Below are 21,405 nucleotides of genomic sequence, written 5' to 3' on the forward strand. Positions count from 1 at the left end.
ATATGTACACTTATATTGTGGCTTCTGTGGTGCCAAACAGCCATTCTTGATGTACCGGTACCCATGCAACTCGCTCACGCCAAGCGTAAAATATCCATCTTATAACCAGTAATGCAAGTAGTTTTTTTATTACTTCCTGGTACTATCCGTGGACAATTGCTCAAGGTACACACATGAAAAATAAGTGTGAGTCCTTATCATGGGGGCACATCACAAGGGCATATCTGCATGATGCCCCCATTTCTCATCACTCTGAGGGCATGCCCACTGCTCTCAAAGCTGCTCAGATGCTCCCAGTGACAGTCACTAATGGAGTCCATCGTGACACTGAGGGGCAGATTTATTAAGCTCGGTGAAGTGATAAAGTGGAAGGTGATAAAGGACCAACCAATCAGATCCTAACTGCCATGTCACAGGCTGGGTTTGAAAAATGTCAGTTAGGAGCTGATTGGCTGGTGCGTTATCACCTTCCACTTTATCACTTCACCAAGCTTAATAAATCTGCCCCTGAGTGCTGTGACTCTCTCGATGGTGCACCTTATGGTGGCAACAGTAATAGTATGCCATACTGACTTGCACCACTGTTTATATGCATAAATAAAACAACTGGAAATAAAAAAAAGCATTACTAGCTGACACTGATCACTGGGATTTGCGATATTTGCCCATCTGTTCGAGTGAGTCCAAATCCATGTAAAATAGGCTCCAATGAGAGCATATGTGACTTTTGCTCACACCAAGTTCATTTGTGCTTCATCTGTAACTATGTACGTGTGTAACACCGATTACTGTGTGGTTACAGCCTAGCATCCCTAGTTCCCCGTGTTCAGCTTTTCTCAGCTTCTGTGATGTGACTGAGATGCAAATTGTAAAGAAAAATTACAGTCCGCTGCTCATCTTTGAGCTTCTCAGTTGTGCCGGGTGTCTCACAGGCATGGCATAAGGATGCTTAGTGTATTAAAACACATCTACATACAGTGTCAGACTGGGGCATGTAGGGCCCACCGGAGGAATGCAATTGTAGGGGCCCATGTTTAGGGGTGTGGCCAGTCTCCAGAGGGGGTGTGCCCAGCCACCACATTGATTTCCCTAACCATTTTGCAAGTGTTGGTCCCCTAGATAAATATATATGCTGTAGTGCATGCAAGATAATGTACTAGATTAGTATCAGCACAGTCTGGAACCTGATCCCTAGAGGAGGGGGTGGGGCCCCAGGCAGTAGGTCCCACCGGTGGTTTCCTCTGTACCCCTGTGGGCCAGTCCAACCATGTCTACATATGTATAAAAAGAAAGTAATGATTTCAATGTTGATACAATAATGTATATACAGTACCAGTTGTTGAACAATATATGTAGTATTATGCATCATTAGATAACCGGGGACAAGAGCAGCCATGTAAGAGTCCTTGAAGTGCTTTATCTAGTTTGCTGTTTCCTTTAATAAGAATCCAAGGGCTAAGAATCTGACCTAATGCTAAACTTGTCAATGTAAAATACTCAAAAATCTTCTGGTAGTTTACAGGAAAACAGTTAAGTCCATCAATAAAATAAAATACATAAATTACTAAGAGACAGAGAATGGTTCTAGTAGCCCGAACATGCGCTTCCATGCTAGGAGTTCTGGAGCCTGCAGCATTGTCTTGAATCCTTTTCATGTGTCTACAGAGAGCGATGATGATTGTCAGGGCTGAAGTAAATAAAACTAGAATGGCCACGGGGGATGTCACACTATGCAATGCACTGGAGAATAAATCTTTTTCATAAACTGGTTGACCATATTCCATGAAAGTATTATTATATGAAGTAAGTTTTAGACTGCTCCACATTGTTGGAAAACTGATCAGAAATGATCCCAGGAAAGTTGAAATTAGAATCCATTTAAATGTTTTGGGAAACACTTTCTGTAGATAAATGTAACATCTGTGGTTAATGTTCACAAGTTTTATACAGAAGTGCACACAGAGCCAGGTAGAAAGCCAGATGTTGCAGGATGTTAAAGTCCGAAACAATATTGAAAAGTACATTGTAACTGTGTCATCCGATTCTTCGTTTGTTAGTGCTAAAAATACAAAATCTGCAACATAGAAGAATTGTTGTAGCATGTTGACTGCAGAGATGCTACAAATGAGCTGGTCACTTAAATTAAGTGTTTTCAAATGGACAGCATCCAAAATATTCACCAGGAGAATGAATATGTTTCCTGGGGCAGAAAGCAACAATATAGCCGCATCCACAGATCCCACTGAAATTAATGAAGTATAAGACATCTTGTATGAATGATTGGTAGAAGCTTCTCACTCTCACTGGTACAAGTGGAATTGTAAGTAGACATCTGCTGCCTGTATCATTTCCATGACATTTGTACTATTGCTATGTGATATGGGAATGAAATCTGATGTACTAAAATGCAAATTACAATATATTTCGATTCCAGTCTCTCCATCCAAGATATTTTACAGATGTTTTATTCCAAGTCACTCTGCCTGCTATAAACAATAATTTATTAGTACAGGTTGAGTATCCTATATCCAAATATTCCGAAATACGGAATATTACGAAATACAGACTTTTTTGAGGGAGAGTGAGATAGTGAAACCTTTGTTTTCTGATGGCTCAATGTACACAAACTTTGTTTAATACATAAAGTTATTAAAAATATTGTATTAAATGACCTTCAGGCTGTGTGTATAAGGTGTATATGAAACATAAATGAATTGTATGAATGTAGACACACTTTGTTTAATGCACAAAGTTATAAAAAATATTGGCTAAAATAACCTTCCGGCTGTGTGTATAAGGTGTATATGAAACATAAATGTATTCTGTTCTTAGACTTAGGTCCCATCACCATAATATCTCATTATGGTATGCAATTATTCTAAAATACGGAAAAATCCCATATCCAAAATACCTCTGGTCCAAGCATTTTGGATACGGGATACTCAACCTGTATTCACATCAGGCTGAAATAAATAAATTAGGCTAAATCCATGACAATTAACCTTAATTATGCTTTGCTTATATGGCACCACAAGGTGTTCAAAAAGTATACAAACAGAAACAAAAACAAGAAAAAGAAAAAGAAGACTTACAGTACAAGACATTACAGAACATGGACCATAAGGTTTGCAAGCATCGCCGTATCAGCAATAATAATAACCATAAACGTGATGCTGGCTCTACCCAGTGGCGTAACTACCGGGGAGCAGATGCTGCAGCTTGTATACGGCTTGAGATGCTTTCAAGGCCTGCAGCTCCACCCCGTCCCCACCTGTCCTTCAGGAAGACCATGACGAATTGGCTCAGGTGCCCTCCTTCCCTCTCAGAAGTAGCAGGGTCCCCAACCCCGCCCCTTCCCCCCATGCCGTAGCTGCAGTAGTTCAGCTGCAGAGAGCCATGGAGCCGGGGGAGAGGGCTCCCCTCCGCCTGCTCTTATCCTCTGCACCCTGGTCGCCCCCCTGGACACCTGCCTGGGCAGACTGTGATTGCAGTTGCTGACAGCTGCGGATCACATGAAGAGGAGGACAGCCTCCCAATGCAGGTACACCGGGTCCCTGTCTCAGGGGTGTGCATGTGTGCTTCCTATGCAGGTACACGGGATGGGGAGGATTAGGGGGTGTTTCCAAGGCAGATACACGGGGGTAGAGGGGTCTGAATAAAGTTTGCAAGGAAGGAACACTTTATTTATTTTTTTATATATCACATTAAGAGGTGGTCTACTGTCATGAAAGATGAAGTCAGCAATAATTCAATGTTTAGTAGTATAAACAATGTATTATTTAATATGATTGTCCTGTTGCCTCTCTCTGTCCCTACATCTCTGCTGTTTTTCTCTGTCCCTATGTCCGGGACCGTGTCAGGGCCGTCTTATTGTATGGGCTCAATGGGCACTTGCCCAAGGGCCCTAGGAGTCTAAGGGCCCCAGTATGATAGCTGAGGGTCCCCTCTTTCTAGGGGTACCAGATTTTTGAAAATCGGCTCTGGGGAACCGGAGATATCTGACTTTAAAGCAGTGGACCCCATCCAAGACTGTTAATTGTTCTTCCCAGCCAGATATCTCGGGTTCTGTCTGACTTAGAGTTTTTATGAGGGTATTATCCAAAAGCTGTGACTCTCCCCTTTCAGTGGACACTGGCAGTTTGTCTCTACTATGCCCAGAACTGGAGATATAAGCCTTCAAGAAGCTGGTCCCTGCTCCTTCTCCACACATCTGGTTTGCAGTTTTATATTTTCGCCAGTGGATTGCTCTGGCTCCTGAACTCTGATCCCCAAGTCCCCAGTACCTCCTGACAGGTGAAACTCTTTAGTTTTTAATCACATTCAAAGCTAAGAAATTTATTTCCAGGAACTGGAGATATCTGCAGTCAGGGAAGCTGCCCTCCCACTGGAAAATGATGAATATTAAGCCCACTCCACTATCTACCCCTCCCCTGCGTATTACACACCCCCCTACCACCCTGGAAGTCATGTACCGGGGCCACTTCATTTATCCCATTGCCTCTTCTACAGTTTAGTGTTCTCCCTCCCTCCAGGTCCTACATGCTGAGAGGAAGATAGAACACCCCCTACCGCCCTCAGGACATCAAAACTGCTGCTGATAGCACCCCCACCCCTATCGCTGGAAGATGGGTAGGGGGCCCAGTAATTTGCTGTGCCCAGGGGCCTACACTGCTGTTAAGACGGCCCTGTATGTCCCTGTTCCTCCCCTCTTTTTGTCCCTATGTCTTTGCCGGCACTCTCTCTGTCCGTACTGCTCCTCTCTCTGTCCCTATGTCCCTGCTGCCTCTCTCTCTGTCCCTACATCCCTGCTGCCTCTCTCTGTCACTACGTCCCTGCTGCCTCTCTCTCTGTCCCTACGTCCTTGCTGCCTCTCTCTCTGTCCCTACGTCCCTGCTGCCTCTCTGTCGCTACATCCCTGCTGCCTCTCTCTTTGTCCCTACATCCCTGCTGCCTCTCTTTCTGTCCCTACATCCCTGCTGCCTCTCTATCCGTCCCTGCATCCCTGCTGTTTCTCTCTCCATCCTTACATCCTGCTGCATCTATCTGTTCCTACGAGATCTGGACAGGAGGCAGGTAAGCCATGGTCGGGGGGAGGGTGAGTTTAGGCTGTGGGGGAGTGTTAGTGAAAGGGAGGGTTAGGGTTAAGCTGCGGATGGGGCGGGTTAGGTTAGGCATTCCCGGGGAGGGTTAGGCTGTGGTTCCTGCTGTCACTGTCTGTCTCTGTGTCTCTGTTACTCTCAGTGTCCCTTTCACCACTATCTCTGTCTCTATGTCCCTGCTGCCCATCGGTTCTGGAGATCTGAGTTGGGGGGGCCCTTAAAAATTTGCTATGGGGCCCACAAAGTTCTAGTTATGCCTCTGACTGTAACCAAAGGTACCCATGTCAATGAATCTGATGAAACTTAATAAAACGGAAGATATCTATTGATTGATATACAGAAATAATGACACAAGTCTGATGTTAAGTTAAGATCTGCTACTACTGAGATATTTTCTGCAATAGTTATACTGTGCTATGTGATATGGTAATTAAGGGCCTAATCCAGAGATGTATGCAATGCTGATATTTACACAGTACAGCAATTATGGGCTGACTGTGCATGTGTTGTGGTTGCACTGCGCCAAGTTTCCTTAGAAAAGTTCTATGCAGTGAAGATTTCTTTGCAAGTGATTGACAGTCAGGGACCATTTGGGGTAGTAAAAAACACAGATGTGTTGTGATAATTTTCAGGGAGTGTCTCAGTCCCTAAATTTGCTGTTCAAAAATATTAATTATATTTATATTCCAGTATCCCCAACCAAACAGTTTTATAAAAAACTTTTTACTCCAAGTATTTTTTCCTAATATAGAAAATAATGTATTATTATTATTATTATTATTATAATACTAAAAAAAAATTAATACACTAAGGGCCTAATTCAGTAAGGATTGCAAATTCTGCTAAGTAGCAGAATTTGCAATCCTTGCGATTGCATGCTGGTGGCTGCTCATTGCAGGGCAAGGCCTCCCAGCATGCTGACCACCGCTCCTCCCCCTTGACCAAACAGAAATTGCAGTTGCACCACAATTTCAGCTTGATCACAAAACATGGGGTAGCCTCCTGTTGCCGCCATTTTTCTGATCTCTGCGGCTGCGTGTGACGTCACGCAGCTGCCCTGATCACACCCCCACCTTGCCATGCCTGCATTCGTGCCACCACGCCCCCTTTTTGAAGCCACGACCCTGCAATGCTTCGGCTCCTTCTAGGAAAAGGAGCGTTGCCATATCCCATCCCCCACCCCGCGAACCCCTCTGCCTTATTGACAGGCAGAGGCTCTCACAATTTCTGTGGGCTACTGCAGAAAATGCGGGCGCATGCGCAAGACGGGTCCTGTTCATGCGCCCGCATCCTCATCATACTTTTTGCAGTTGGATCGCTTATAGCGATCCAACATGAATTAGGCGCCATATCCATGACCATTCACCTTAATTTGGTTTTTATGTGTGCTTATTTAAGACCTGCAGTAATTTATGACTAATTCTACTAAGCAGTGAAGTTGAAGGGTATTAGAAACCTATGAGACCAGACGCAGGTTGTAGGTTTGGTGCTATGTTAAAGCCACAGTATAGTATTTACTATAGGATATTTTGACCTAAACAGAACCCACTGTGAAGCCCTGTCCATTCCTAAACCATGATCCAGCAGTGGCTTAGAATCAATAGGGATCCAGACAGGTCTCTATATATTTATATGTTGAAATAGGAAAAATGGGGCACTGTAGTAGGGGCAGGGTGGCGGCCACAGAAATCTTGGGGCCCGGTACAGTGATATCTCTGGGGCCCACTCATATTACAGTATATGTGTTAGCGGCGGGTCGCGCCAGCTCCCGGCCGTTGCTAGGCAACGGGGACGGCGCGTCACCTCCGCCGCTAACTCCCTGCTCCCGGCCGGTTGCCTAGCAACCGAAGACGTTGGGTGGCCACCCGGCACTGCAGTCCCGGCTGTTGCTAAGCAGCCAGGACACCGCGCGCTGCGCACCAGCTAACAGCTAGATAATTAGGATCTGGGGCTGGGCTGCCTGCTGATTGGGCTACAGGGGTTTTTTATGGGAGCCAGATTAGGACAGCCCCGCTGGTGATAGCTTCCTGTGGAGCTGTGTCCTGCCCCGGGATTGTTCCTGTGCAGCCATTTTATCCTGTATCCTGAGTCCTGGTGTCCGGAGCCCGATCATTGGAATTTTATCCGCCTTCCAGTACTGTTATCCGGTATCTGCAGCCTTGGGGTTCTGTTCCTTTACCGGTGTCGTGAGTAGCGGCTCTGCCGCATCTTACGGCTGTGGCCGTATTTATTCTTACTTTCTGGCGTTTGTGTTTCTCTGCGGAGGTTTCCGCTATCGCTGTCCTCGCCGAATTACGACGGTGTCGTGTTTGGTGTTTGGGCAGCATTACCTTGGTTACAGTTTTGTTGGCGGCCGCGCCGCACATATACTAGTTTATTGTTCTGTAGTGGTTTCCCCCTATTTTCTTGTGTGTCTGTCTTAGTTAGTTTCCCCCTTGTTCTCTCTCTGTCTCGGTTAACGCCTTGTCACCTACTAAGACCGGGGGGCATCGGAGTTGGGCAGACCTAATCCGCCCGTCAAACACGGCTGCCGTGGGCCCAAGAAACCATAGTCTCGGAGGCGTTGACCGACCACTTGGGAGAGACAATGGAGTCAGGATTCCCGTTAGGTATTGCTGTGTATCCCAGTTCTGTCGCAGCTTCACGCATCTGTACTTGGAACTCTTCTGCTGCCACCCTATCTCCTGGGTTCCAAGAACAGAGATCGTAATAATATGTATATACGGGGCCGTAACTAGGTGTGTGCCGATGGTGCATTGCCCACACTGCTACTGCAGTGAAGGCGCACCATCTGGCATCACCCCCCCCCCCCCCCCCGTATGGCCGTTTTCGTCACTATTGCTAATCCTTGCGCTGCCGCTTGTGTCCCGGCTTGTGTCCCCGCCACTGAGAGCTGTCGTACGTAGCTGCCATCTGGCAGCACACACCTTCCCCCCTCCCCCCGTGCTTGAGTCCCGGCGCCACCGCCGCACCTAAGTCCGGTGGTGTGTGCAAGGGACTGGCGCAGCCGGCAAGTGAGATCAGCATCCCTCCACTCCGAGGCTGAGTACCGCTGGCGCCGCCGGCGGTGTGTAGCTGCTGCCGGAGCACGTTGTGTGGCTGCTGGATCGTGGTTTACCCCCAGACGAGTAACAAACACACACACACACACGTCAAAAAGGGGGACTGCTGTTGTAATGTGTAAACACGGGAGAACTCTGCTTGCTTACTGTGTAAAAAGGGGGACTACACACACACACGACTCTGCTGATGACACACACACCTCTGCCTGCTTAATTTGTAAAAAACGGGAGACCCTGCCTAATGTGTAAAAAAGAGGGACCCTGCCTAATGTGTAAAAAAGGGGGGGACGAAGCTGCCGTAATGTGTAAAATGGGGACTCTGCTGCTGTAATGTGTAAAAGGGGACTATACCTGCCGTACTTTGTAAAAGGGAGCTCTGCCTAACATAATGTGTAAAAGGGAGCTCTGTAGCCATGCCCCTTCCCCATGAAGCCTCACCCCTATATTTTTGGCACGCGCAGTGACTTTGTTTTGTATATGGGGGGGGAGGCGCCGATGCTGTTTCTCGCACACAGCGCTAAAATGTCTAGTTACGGCACTGTGTGTATGTATATATATATATATATATACATACATACAAATGAACAAGAAGAGGCGGCACTCAGCAGGCTTAAGAAAACTTCAAAGTGATGTATTCAGTGCAGTCACTGTGACTGCACTGAATACATCACTTTGAAGTTTTCTTAAGCCTGCTGAGTGCCGCCTCTTCTTGTTCATTTGTATGTATACTAAGGGTCTTATCCCTGAGGAGGGCACCGGAGCGAGTTACACCCATTACTTGGGGAGGCCATGAGTGCCGGAGTACTGTTTGTTTATATATATATATATATATATATGCCAAAAGATCGAAGAAGCAGGGAGCGCCAATAGTGCATTAAAAGAGTACAGCAATTTTATTTTAAAAATCCAGATCGGTCACAAGTATAAACCGTCCTGCGCAGTGGCGTAACTAGAAATTTTTCTCCCCCAAGTCAAAAAATCCTGCGGCGTCCCCCCCCCCCCCCCCCATACCCCTCATAATTGGCACTAGTAAAGGGACAAATATGCGCGCGTCGTAGGCGCGCGCCACCAAAAAGGGTGTGTGGCTTTGTTGAAATGGGCGTGGCTTTGCGTAAAGGGGCGTGGCATTGCAGGAAAAGACTACCTTATACCCCAGTTTTGCAACCTGCACGCCCAGATGTTAGCCACCACAGGAAAGAAAAATAATCCTGATTCATGCCCCTTACATTATTTGTCATTTTTCCTCCTTATAGTAATGCCCAGTATACATTATTCCACATACTGCAATGGCCTTAGCCATTATGCCACACACAATAATGCACATGACACAATATGCACACACTGTAATGCCCCCGACACATTATGCCACACACCGTAATGCCTGTGACACATTATGACAGGAATCGCAATGCCCGTTATACATTATGCTACACACTGCAATGCCCCTGATACATTATAGCACATACAATGTCTGTGACACAGTATGACACACACCACAATGATCCTGAGACATTATACCACATACCACAATGCCCGTGATATAGTATACAACACACCGTAATGCCTGACACATTATGACACACACCGCAATGTCCGTGATACATTATGCCACACACCGTAATGCCCATTACACATTAAGTTCTACAGTAAGGCTTCTAATTACTTTTAAATTACCTGCTCGTTGCCAGGGGTTTCATGCTCTTGGTTCCATGCACGGTGCCAGGGGTTTTCATGCTCAGGGTCTCATGCTCGTTGCCAGAGGTTTCATGCACTGGGTGTCATGCTTGTTGCCAGCGGTTTCATACTCTTGGTTCCATGCACGGTGCCAGGGGTTTTCATGCTCAGGGTGTCATGCTCGTTGCCAGGGGTTTCATGCACTGGGTGTCATGCTCGTTGCCAGGGGTTTCATGCACTGGGTGTCATGCTTGTTGCCAGGGGTTTCATGCACTGGGTGTCATGCTCGTTGCTAGGGGGTAGTGCTTGTTGCTAGGGCCATACTCCCAGTGCCACATATGCCCCCAGTGCCAGATATTCCCCACAGTGCCAGGTATATGCCCCCAGTGCCAGATATTCCCCCACAGTGCCAGGTACATGCCCCCAGTGCCACATATACCCCCCCAGTGCCACATATGCCCCCTCAGTGCCTGCTCCCCCCAGTGCCAAATATTCCCCCACAGTGCCACATATGCCCCCTCAGTGCCTGCACCCCCCAGTGCCAGATATTCCCCCACAGTGCCAGGTATATGCCCCCAGTGCCAGATATTCCCACACAGTGCCACATATGCCCCCTCAGTGCCTGCTCCCCCCATTGCCAAATGTTCCCCCACAGTGCCAGGTATATGCCCCCAGTGCCAGATCTTCCCCCACAGTGCCAGGTATATGCCCCCAGTGCCAGGTATATGCCCCCAGTGCCAGATATTCCCCCACAGTGCCACATATGCTCCCTCAGTGCCTGCTCCCCCCAGTGCCAAATATTCCCCCACAGTGCCAGGTATATGCCCCCAGTGCCAGGTATATGCCCCCAGTGCCAGATCTTCCCCCACAGTGCCAGGTATATGCCCCCAGTACCAGATCTTCCCCCACAGTGCCAGGTATATGCCCCCAGTGCCAGATCTTCCCCCACAGTGCCAGGTATATGCCCCCAGTGCCAGATCTTCCCCCACAGTGCCAGATCTTCCCTCACAGTGCCTGCTCCCCCCCACCCACCCACCCCCCGCTCCTTTGCGTTGGAGGGACACGGAGCGCATAGCGCGCCTCTCCTGTGTCCCTCCTGGCTCTCCTGCCGGTCTAATAAAGGAAGTGCCGGTTCGTGAGCCAATCAGAGCTCACGAACGGCACTTCCTTTATTAGACAGGCCGGGGGAGAGCCAGGGAGGGACACAGGAGAGGCGCGCGATGTGCGCTCCGTGTCCCTCCTTACAGCAGCGGAGGGAAGGAGACTGCAGATTGACATGCAGACGCTCATCCGCATGTCAATCTGTGCAAAGTCAGTGGCGCCCCCGCAGCCCCTCGCCCCCAAGCCACCGCGAGGACTGCGGGGGCAGTAGTTACGCCACTGGTCCTGCGTCTCCAGCGGGTCTGTTAAAAGAAGTGCCGGTTCGTGAGCCAATCAGAGCTCACGAACGGCACTTCCTTTATTAGACCCACCGGAGACGCAGGACGGAGGGACACGGGAGAGGCGCGCGCTGTGCCCTCCTCCGTGTCCCTCCTTACAGCAGCGGAGGGAAGGAGACCGCAGATTGACATGCGGACGGTTCGTCCGCATGTCAATCTGATAAATCAGTGGCGCCCCCGCAGCCCCTCGCCCCCAAGCCACCGCGAGGACTGCGAGGGCAGTAGTTACACCACTGGACAGGATATGATGTCATGATTGAGTTTTGATCAGTACCAGTATAAATAGGTATCCAGGCCCATTCTGCCTTTACCCCTTGATGCAGTCTGTGAGACGAAACGCGTTGGTACAACTGTACTGACCTCTAATCCAGATAAGATAATTACCTGTTTTTAAAAAACTACACATTACTTATAACATAGATTTTTTTATGTGTACTTTTCATCCCATTTTTTTTAAATTGTATACTAATGTGGTATTTTAGAACATTGTTAATAAATTGTTTTTACATTTTTAATACTGGGTATACTTTATTTTAGACACTATTGGTCGCTTCCCCCCCCCCCCCCCCCCCATCTTTTTGCATTAGATCCATTTGTTTCAGGGATTTACCATCTCTGTATCTTTGGGGGACAGCAAACGCCCTATATATCGTTTAGGGAGTGTCATCAAATATTAAATAAATTCTTCTGAGACTGTTGTCTTTTTCACACATGGTGCAGTATTATTCCTTTGTCCCTATATATATATATATATATATATATATATATATATATATATCCTATTTTTTAAATGTGAACAAAGATATGGACTAACAATATAAGAAACGCATATCCCTAGTTATACATTAACATTATACTTGTCATTAAAGTGTAAATATATGAATTTTAAAACTGTACCTTTTCCTTATAATTTATTTAAATATAATTTCCTTTAACCCTTCAGAGAGTTGAAGGAAATGAATACAGCAAATCATCAGCCTAATTGCTGCTTCATTGTGTTTCTTAGCTATAAAAAAAGGGGTGTGGATCATAGGGTCGACCACTATTGGTCGACAGTAACTAAGTCGACACCTGAAATAGGTCGACACAAGCATTATGTTGATATGAACAAGGTCGACATGAGGTTTTTAAAAAAAAAAGGTGTTTCCTTCGTAGAGTGACCGGGAACCCCAATTAGTGCACCGTGTCCCCTCGCATGGCTCGCTTTGCTCACCACACTTCAGGCAAGGTGCCTCACTCCACTACCACTGCGCTTGGCACAGGTTACTGTTCCCAATTGTAGCCCATGTGGATTGTAAAGTATAAAAGTAAAAAAAAAATTGTGAAAAACCCATGTCGACCTTTTGTCATGTCGACCTAGAGACCTAATGTATGTCGACCAATGGTGGTGCACCTAATGCATGTCAACAAATGGTGGTACACCTAATGAATGTCGACCAATGGTGGTGCGCCTAATGCATGTCGACCAATGGTGGTACACCTAATGCATGTCGACCAATGGTGGTGCACCTAATGCATGTTGACCAATGGTGGTGCACCTAATGCATGTTGACTTAAGTGTGGTCAACCTAGAGACTGGATACCAAAAAAGAATATACCATAGCAATAAGAGTAAAAAACATGAAACGCTATTGAATACTTTTCTTTATACAGTATGTTCATAAGCAAAAACATAGATGCACATATACTTAGAAAATTAAGAATCCGACAGAAGTAGTCCCAGAATAAGCAATTTAGATCTTATGGACCCTACACACTGGCCGACATCACTGCACGATATGAACAATCTCGTTCATTAATGAACGAGATAACGTTCATATCGTGCAGTGTGGAGGCACCAGCGATGACTGATGCACGGCCCCGCGCTCATTCATCGCTGGTGCCATGTCGGCTGTGCATGCAGGCCAATATGGACGAGATCATCCATATTTGCCTGCAAGTCTACGGAGCCGGGTCGCCCGTCGGGCACCTCAGTGTCTAATCACCAAATGTGTAGTGCCTATTAAAATGTATATTTGTACTTAATTTTCACCTGTGTTGAAATAGTTGTCAAATTAATTTCAATGTACATGTATTCCAATACCAATTGCTCTACAGTAGAAGCCAGGATTATTCAGTTCTACTTTATTACATCATACACATTATTCTTAAATATAACACGGCATATATTTTTACTCACTAAATCAAATTATTAAAAAATAAATAAAATAATAAAAAAACTAAATATACAAATCACTGAAAAACAAATACAGATATCTACACTTATATTGTGGCTTCTGTGGTGCCAAATAGCCATTCTTGATGTACCGGTACCCATGCAACTCGCTCACGCCAAGCATAAAATGTCCATCTTATAACCAGTAATGCAAGTAGTTTTTTATTACTTCCTGGTACTATCCATGGACACTTGCTCAAGGTACACACATGAAAAATAAGTGTGAATCCTTATCATGGGGGCACTTCACAAGGGCATATCTGCATGATGCCCCCATTTCTCATCATTCTGAGGGCATGCCCGCTGCTCTCGAAGCTGCTCGGATGCTCCCAGTGAAAGTCACTAATGGAGTCCATCGTGACACTGAGTGCTGTGACTCTCTCGGTGGTGCACCTTATGGTGGCAACAGTAATAGTATACCATACTGACTTGCACCACTGTTTATATGCAGAAATAAAACTACTGGAAATAAAAAAAAGCATTACTAGCTGACACTGATCACTGGGATTTGCGATATTTGCCCATCTGTTCGAGTGAGTCCAAATCCATGTAAAATAGACTCCAATTGGAGAAGATGTGACTTTTGCTCACACCAAGTTCATTTGTGCTTCATCTGTAACTTTGTACGTGTGTAACACCGATTACTCTGTGGTTACAGCCTAGCATCCCTAGTTCAGCTTTTCTCAGCTTCTGTGATGTGACTGAGATGCAAATTGTAAAGAAAACTTACAGTCCGCTGCTCACCTCTGAGCTTCTCAGTTGTGCCGGGTGTCTCACAGGCATTGCATAAGGATGCTTAGTGTATTAAAACACATCTACATACAGTGTCAGACTGAGGCATGTAGGGCCCAGCGGGGGAATTCAGTTGTAGGGGCCCATGTTTAGGGGTGTGGCCAGTCTCCAGAGGGGGTGTGACCAGCCACCACATTGCTTTACCTAACCATTTTGCAAGTGTTGGTCCCCTAGATAAATATATACAGTAAATGCTGTAGTGCATGCAAGATAATGTACTAGATTAGTATCAGCACAGTCTGGAACCTGATCCCTAGAGGAGGGGGTGGGCCCCCAGACAGTAGGGCCCACCGGTGGTTTCCCCTGTACCCCTGTGGGTCAGTCCAACCCTGTCTTCATATGTATAAAAAGAAAGCAATGATTTCAATGTTGATACAATAATGTATATACAGTACCAGTTCTAGAACAGTATATGCAGTATTATCCATCATTAGATATCCGGGGACAAGAGCAGCCATGTAAGAGTCCTTGAAGTGCTTTATCTAGTTTGCTGTTTCCTTTTATAAGAATCCAAGGGCTAAGAATCTGACCTAATGCTAAACTTGTGATAGTAAAATACTCATAAATCGGCTGGTAGTTTACAGGAAACCAATGAAGTCCATCAATAAAATAAAATACATAAATTACTAAGAGACAGAGAATGGTTCTAGTAGCCCGAACATGCGCTTCCATGCTAGGAGTTCTGGAGCCTGCAGCATTGTCTTGAATCCTTTTCATGTGTCTACAGAGAGCGATGATGATTGTCAGGGCTGAAGTAAATAAAACTATAATGGCCACAGGGGATGTCACACTATGCAATGCACTGGAGAATAAATCTTTTTCATAAACTGGTTGAGAAACGTTTTGACCATATTCCCTGAAGGTACTGTTATATGAAGTAAGTTTTAGGCTGCCCCACATTGCTGGGAAACTGATCAGAAATGATCCCAGGAAAGTTGAAATTAGAATCCATTTAAATGTTTTGGGAAACAGTTTCTGTAGGTAAATGTAACATCTGTGGTTAATGTTCACAAGTTTTAGACAGAAGTGCACACAGAGCCAGGTAGAAAGCCAGAAGTTGCAGGATGTTAAAGTCCCAAACAATATTGGAAAGTACATTGCAACTGTTTCAGCAGACGCTTCTTTTGTTAGTGCTAAAATTGCAAATTTTACTACATAGAAGAATTGATGTAACATGTTGACTGCAGAGATGCTACAAATGAGCTGGTCACTTAAATTAAGTGTTTTCAAATGGACAACATCCAAAATATTCACCAGGAGAATGAATATGTTTCCTGGGACAGAAAGCAACAATATAGCCGCATCCACGGATCCGATTAAAATGAATGAAGTATAAGACATCTTGTATGAATGATTGGTAGAAGCTTCTCACTCTCACTGGTACAAGTGGAATTGTAAGTAGACATCTGCTGCCTGTATCATTTCCATGACATTTGTACTATGCTATGTGATATGGGAATGAAATCTGATGTACTAAAATGCAAATTACAATATATTTAAATTCCAGTATCTTCATCCAAGATATTTTACAGATGTTTTATTCCAAGTCACTCTGCCTGCTATAAACAATAATTTATTAGTATTCACATCAGGCTGAAATAAATAAATTAGGCTAAATCCATGACAAGTAACCTTAATTATGCTTTGCTTGTATGGCACCACAAGGTGTTCAAAAAGTATACAAACAGAAACAAAACAAGAAAAAGGAGTATTACATTACAAAACATGAACAAGTGAGAGCAGGGACAGGGAGAGTGACAGATGGACAGGGAAAGTGACAGAGTGACAGGGAAAGTGACAGATCTAGACAGCTCACCTACACACACAATGAGGCAATTATAGGTTTTAGCTCCTCTCTCCGTGCCTGCTCCTCTGCTGCTGTAAAAATGGCGTCAGCCTGCCCCTGAATGAAATGTTTTCTTGGCGTCCACAAATGCCTACAGCGCATGACAGTGTTTGTCATTGCGCAGAGGCATCATATCACTGAGGAGGAGGAGGAGCCAGAGCGGCTGGGACAGGGTTGTGTCTATGCTCCCTTCGTGATCAAAACCTGGAAGGTCCTCTCCATGCATAGAAACTAGATGCTACCTCTAGGACAGGGGACAGGGGACTGGGGAGCCGGGAGCGGTGGAGAAGACATTGAGTAACACACTGCTTGCTCTGGGCTTCAGCCCCCTGCACTTACTAGTCTCTCACTCAGTCAGACACTCAGCGGTGGTGGGCTGTGTTAGTGCTGCCACAGCCCACTGGACCCGGCCATTTGTCCTGCCGCAATATGTGTAGGGGGGGAACGTTCGCCCTTTTCGCCCCGTTTGTATCCGCCGATGCCATAAGGTTTGCAAACATCGCCGTATCAGTAATAATAATAACCATAAACGTGATGCTGGCTCTACCCAGTGGCGTAACTACCAGGGGGCAGATGGTGCAGCTTGTATGGGGCTTGAGATGCTTTCAGAGCCTGCAGCTCCCCCTGCAATTCCACCCCCCCCACACACACCACCTGCCCCCCAGGAAGACTATGAAGAATGGCCACAGGTACCCTCCTTCCACCTCAGATGTAGCAGCGTCCCCGGCCCACCACAGTGGCAGCCCCGCCCCTTCCTCCATGCCGGAGCTGCAATAGTTTGGCTGCAGAGATCCATGGGGCTGGGGGAGAGGGCTCCCCTCCACCTGCTAATATCCTCTGCACCCTGGTCGCCCCCCTGGACACCTTCCTGGGCAGACTATGACTGCAGTTGCTGACAGCCGCAGATCACATGAAAAGGAGGACACCCTCCCAACGCAGGTACACAGGGTCCCAGTCCCAGGGGTATGTGTGTGTTACCTATACAGGTACGTGGGGGGTGCTCTGTGGGTGCTTGGTGGATGTGCTCCCTGTGCAGATACAAGGGGGGGGGTGCTCCCTATACAGGTACATGGGGGGTGCTCTGTATGTGCTTGGGTGGTATGCTCCCTGTGCACATACGAGGGGGGTGCTCCCAAGATAGATACACGGGGTGGATGGGGTCTAAATAAAGTTTGCAAAAAGGAACACTTTTTTTTTTAAATACAGTATATCACATTAAATACTGTCGGGAAAGATGAAGTCAGCAGTAATTCAATGTTTAATAGTATAATTAAGGAATTATCTAAAATGATCGTCCTGCTGCCTCTCTCTGTCCCTACATCTCTGCTGCCTCTCTCTGTCCCTATGTCCTTTCTGCCTCTCTCTGTCCCTGTGTCCTTGTTGCCTCTGTCTGTCCCTATGTCCTTTCTGCCTCTCTCTGTCCCTGTGTCCTTGCTGCCTCTGTCTGCCCCTATGTCCTTTCTGCCTCTCTCTGTCCCTGTGTCCTTGCTGCCTCGGTCTGTCCCTATGTCCTTTCTGCCTCTCTGTCCCTATGTCCTTGCTACCTCTCTCTGTCCCTATGTCCTTGTTGCCTCTGTCTGTCCCTATATCCTTTCTGCCTCTCTCTGTCCCTGTGTCCTTGCTGCCTCTCTCTGTCCCTATGTCCTTTCTGCCTCTCTCTGTCCCTATGTCCTTGCTGCCTCTGTCTGTCCCTATGTCTCTGCTGTCTCTCTCTGTCCCTACGTCCCTGTTGCCCTTTTCTCTGTCCCTATGTCCTTGCTGCCTCTCTCTCTCCCTATATCCTTTCTGCCTCTCTCTGACTCTTTAACCCTGTCCACAATTAGCAGTATTTAGACTCTTTATTGCGCATCGCCGTATGCGCCTGAACTGGATATAATTATGTGATGACACCGCCGTGTGTCTAAGGTACTGTTTAATTGAAGTAGTTTTGCTATTTACATTGGGGCACCGCCGAGTGCCATTTATTTAGCTATATCTGGTGGAGGAGAACAGGAAGGTGCATGACCTACGTACAGTCAATGTGTGCCTAGGATTTTGTTTCTATTTACTACAGCTAGACCTTGCTGGAAATGCCCAATACCCATCTGATCTTGGAAGCTAAGCAGTGATGGGCCTGGCCAGTACCTTGATGGGAGACCTCTAGGGAATACCGGGTGCTGTATTGAGTGGACAGTTGTATTTGACTCCCAATCAGAGAAGGATAAAAGGTTCTCTGGGGCATGTGCCTACTTTGCGTCTGCACCTGATAATCATTTTATATTTATTGTCTATGCTGGTGGCCACTGTTAGATGCATCACGGCCTTTTTCACGTCCCACCAACATTGCACTTTATAGAGCTGTTTTGCACTAAATGGTGTAGTTTGGTTTTGTGTATATTCGAAAGGTTCGGGAACTGGTGTTCTTTTTCACACTTCACTAATATGCTAATCCGGGCATTGTTTACCTGTTCACAGCGATGTCACACCTCAGGGGTGTGTTATGTGATAGAAGTAATAATGTGTCTTCCTCTTACCTGGTGTTTAAGCCGGGGGGTGAATTTGTTTACATTTTGGTCTCCGCCCACACTGTCACAACATTTGGACCAATGGGAGCGCGGACAGCTCTGGGTCATACTGGTGACATGGGAAGCAGTTTGGCTGTTTTGTAGCCTTTTTTCTATAAATAAGCACACCTGGTGATGAGTCTCTTTTAGCCCCTGAGGAAAACCACAGAAGCGTGGTTGAAACGGTCGTCGGGCCGCCACTGATTATTACTGTGTTATGCTGTTGGACCAATAAACCCTGCTTAAATGTGAGTGCTGTTCTGTTATCTTTTCATCCTGCTGTGAAAAGTGACTGTGTGTGTGTGTGTGTGTGTGTGTGTGTGTATATATATATCCTATTTTTTAATTGTGAACAAAGATGTGGACCAACAATATAGGAAACAGCAGGGAGGGGATGCACAGGCGCGGGGCAGCAGGGAGGGGATGCACAGATGCGGGGCGGCAGGGAGGGGACGCACAGATGCGGGGCGGCAGGGAGGGGATGCACAGACGCAGGGAGGGGGCACGGCGGCAGGGAGGGGACGCAGGGAGGGGACACAGAGGCAGGTTGGCAGGGAGGGGACACAGCGGCAGGGAGGGGAGACAGATGTAGGGTGGCAGGGAGGGGAGACAGAGATGCAGGGCGGCAGGGAGGGGACGCAGAGATGCGGGGAGGGGACGCAGAGCGGCAGGGAGGGGACACAGAGACGCGGGGTGGCAGGGAGGGGACGCAGAGACGCTGGGTGTCAGGGAGGGGGCACAGAGAGGTGGGGCAGCAGGGAGGGGACGCAGAGACGCAGGTGGCAGGGAGGGGATGCAGATATGCGGGGCGGCAGGGAGGGGATGCAGAGACGCGGGGCGGCAGGGAGGGGATGCAGAGACGCAGGGAGGGGACACAGAGACGCTGGGCGGCAGGGAGGGGACGCAGAGACGATGGGAGGGGACTCGATGGCAGGGAGGGGATGCAGGGAGGGGACAGAGGCAGGTTGGCAGGGAGGGGACTCGGCGGCATGGAGGGGACACAGAGACGCATGGCGCCAGGGAGGGGACGCAGAGACGCATGGTGCCAGGGAGCGGTCGCAGAGATGCAGGGCGCCAGGGAGAGGACGCGGGGTGGCAGGGAGGGGACGCAGAGATGCGGGGCGGCAGGGAGGGAACGCAGAGACGCGGGGCGGCAGGGAGGGGATGCACAGATGCGGGGCAGCAGGGAGGGGACGCACAGATGCGGGCCGGCAGGGAGGGGATGCACAGACGTGGGGCGGCAGGGAGGGGACGCACAGACACAGGGAGGGGACAGCAGGGAGGGGACACAGAGGCAGGTCGTCAGGGAGGGGACACAGCGGCAGAGAGGGGAGACAGAGGCAGGGCGGCAGGGAGGGATACAGAGATGCGGGTCGGCCGGGAGGGGATGCAGAGATGCGGGGAGGGGACGTAGAGCGGCAGGGAGGGGACACAGAGACACAGGGCGGCAGGGAGGGGACGCAGAGACACAGGGAGGGGACGCAGAGACGCTGGGCGGCAGGGAGAGGACGCAGAGACACAGGGAGGGGACACGGTGGCAGGGAGGGGACGCAGGGAGGGGACAGAGGCAGGTCGGCAGGGAGGGGACACGGCGGCAGGGAGGGGACACAGAGACGTAGGGCGCCAGGGAGGGGACGCAGAGACGCAGGGCACCAGGGAGGGGACGCAGCGATGCAGGGCACCAGGGAGAGGTCGCGGGGCGGCAGGGAGGGAACGCAGAGACGCGGGGCGGCAGGGAGGGGACGCAGAGACGTGGGGCGGCAGGGAGGGGACGCAGAGCGGCAGGGAGGGGATGCAGAGACGCGGGACACCAGGGAGGGGACGCAGAGATGCGGGGCGACAGAGAGGGGATGCAGAAATGCGGGGCGCCAAGGAGGAGACGCAGAGACGCGGGGTGCCAGGAAGAGGACGCAGAGACGTGGGGTGCCAGGTAAGAGACGCAGAGACGCGGGGCGCCAGGGAGGGGATGCAGAGACGAGGGGCGCCAGGGAGGGGACGCAGAGACGCGGGGCACCAGGGAGGGGACGCAGAGACGCGGGGGGCGCCAGGGAGGGGACGCAGATACGCAGCCAGGGAGGCGACGTAGAGACACGGGGCGCCAGGGAAGGGACGCAGAGACGCGGGGCGCCAGTGAGGGGATGCAGAGACGCGGGGCGCCAGGGAGGGGACGCAGAGAGGCTGGGCGCCATGGAGGGGAGGCAGAGAGGAGAGGTGCCAGGGAGGGGAGGCAGAGAGGAGCGGCACCAGGGAGGGAAGGCAGAGAGGCGGGGCGCCAAGGAGGGGAGGCAGAGAGGTGGGGCCCAGGGAGGGGAGGCAGGGAGGCGGGGTGCCAGGGAGGGGAGCCAGAGAAGCGCGGCGGCAGGGAGGGAAGTAGAGAGGCGCGGCGGCAGGGAGGGGAGGCAGAGAGGCGCGGCGGCAGGGAGGGGAGGCAGAGAGGCGCTGCGGCAGGGAGAGGAAGCAGAGAAGCGTGGCGGCAGGGAGGGGAAGCAGAGATGCGCAGCAGCTGGGAGGGGAAGCAGAGACACGCGGCGGCAGGGAGGGTACGCAGAGAGGCGGCGCAGCAGGGAGGGGACGCAGAGACGCGGGGCGGCAGGGAGGGGACGCAGAGGTGCGGGATGGCAGGGAGGGGGCGCAGAGACGCGGGGCGGCAGGGAGGGGACCCACAGATGCGGGGTGGCAGGGAGGGGACGCGGGGCGGCAGGGAGGGGACGCGGTGCGGCAGGGAGGGGACGCAG

General features: G+C 49.1%; 2 protein-coding genes and 1 pseudogene across 2 annotated transcripts in view; 2 read left to right on the plus strand and 1 right to left on the minus strand.

The window, feature by feature from the left end:
• Positions 1-21,405, plus strand: part of LOC134981040 (embryonic protein UVS.2-like) — a 304,758-nt gene that overhangs the window by 55,390 nt on the left and 227,963 nt on the right. The window lies entirely within an intron of this gene.
• On the minus strand, positions 1,359-2,267 carry LOC134979989 (taste receptor type 2 member 41-like). The gene has a single exon (XM_063946588.1). It carries the CDS (start codon positions 2,265-2,267, stop codon positions 1,359-1,361), a length of 909 nt encoding a protein of 302 aa, XP_063802658.1.
• On the plus strand, positions 18,173-18,292 carry LOC134981682 (5S ribosomal RNA; annotated as a pseudogene).

Source organism: Pseudophryne corroboree, chromosome 12, assembly GCF_028390025.1.
Source record: "Pseudophryne corroboree isolate aPseCor3 chromosome 12, aPseCor3.hap2, whole genome shotgun sequence".
In the NCBI taxonomy this organism is placed as follows: Eukaryota; Metazoa; Chordata; class Amphibia; order Anura; family Myobatrachidae; genus Pseudophryne; species Pseudophryne corroboree.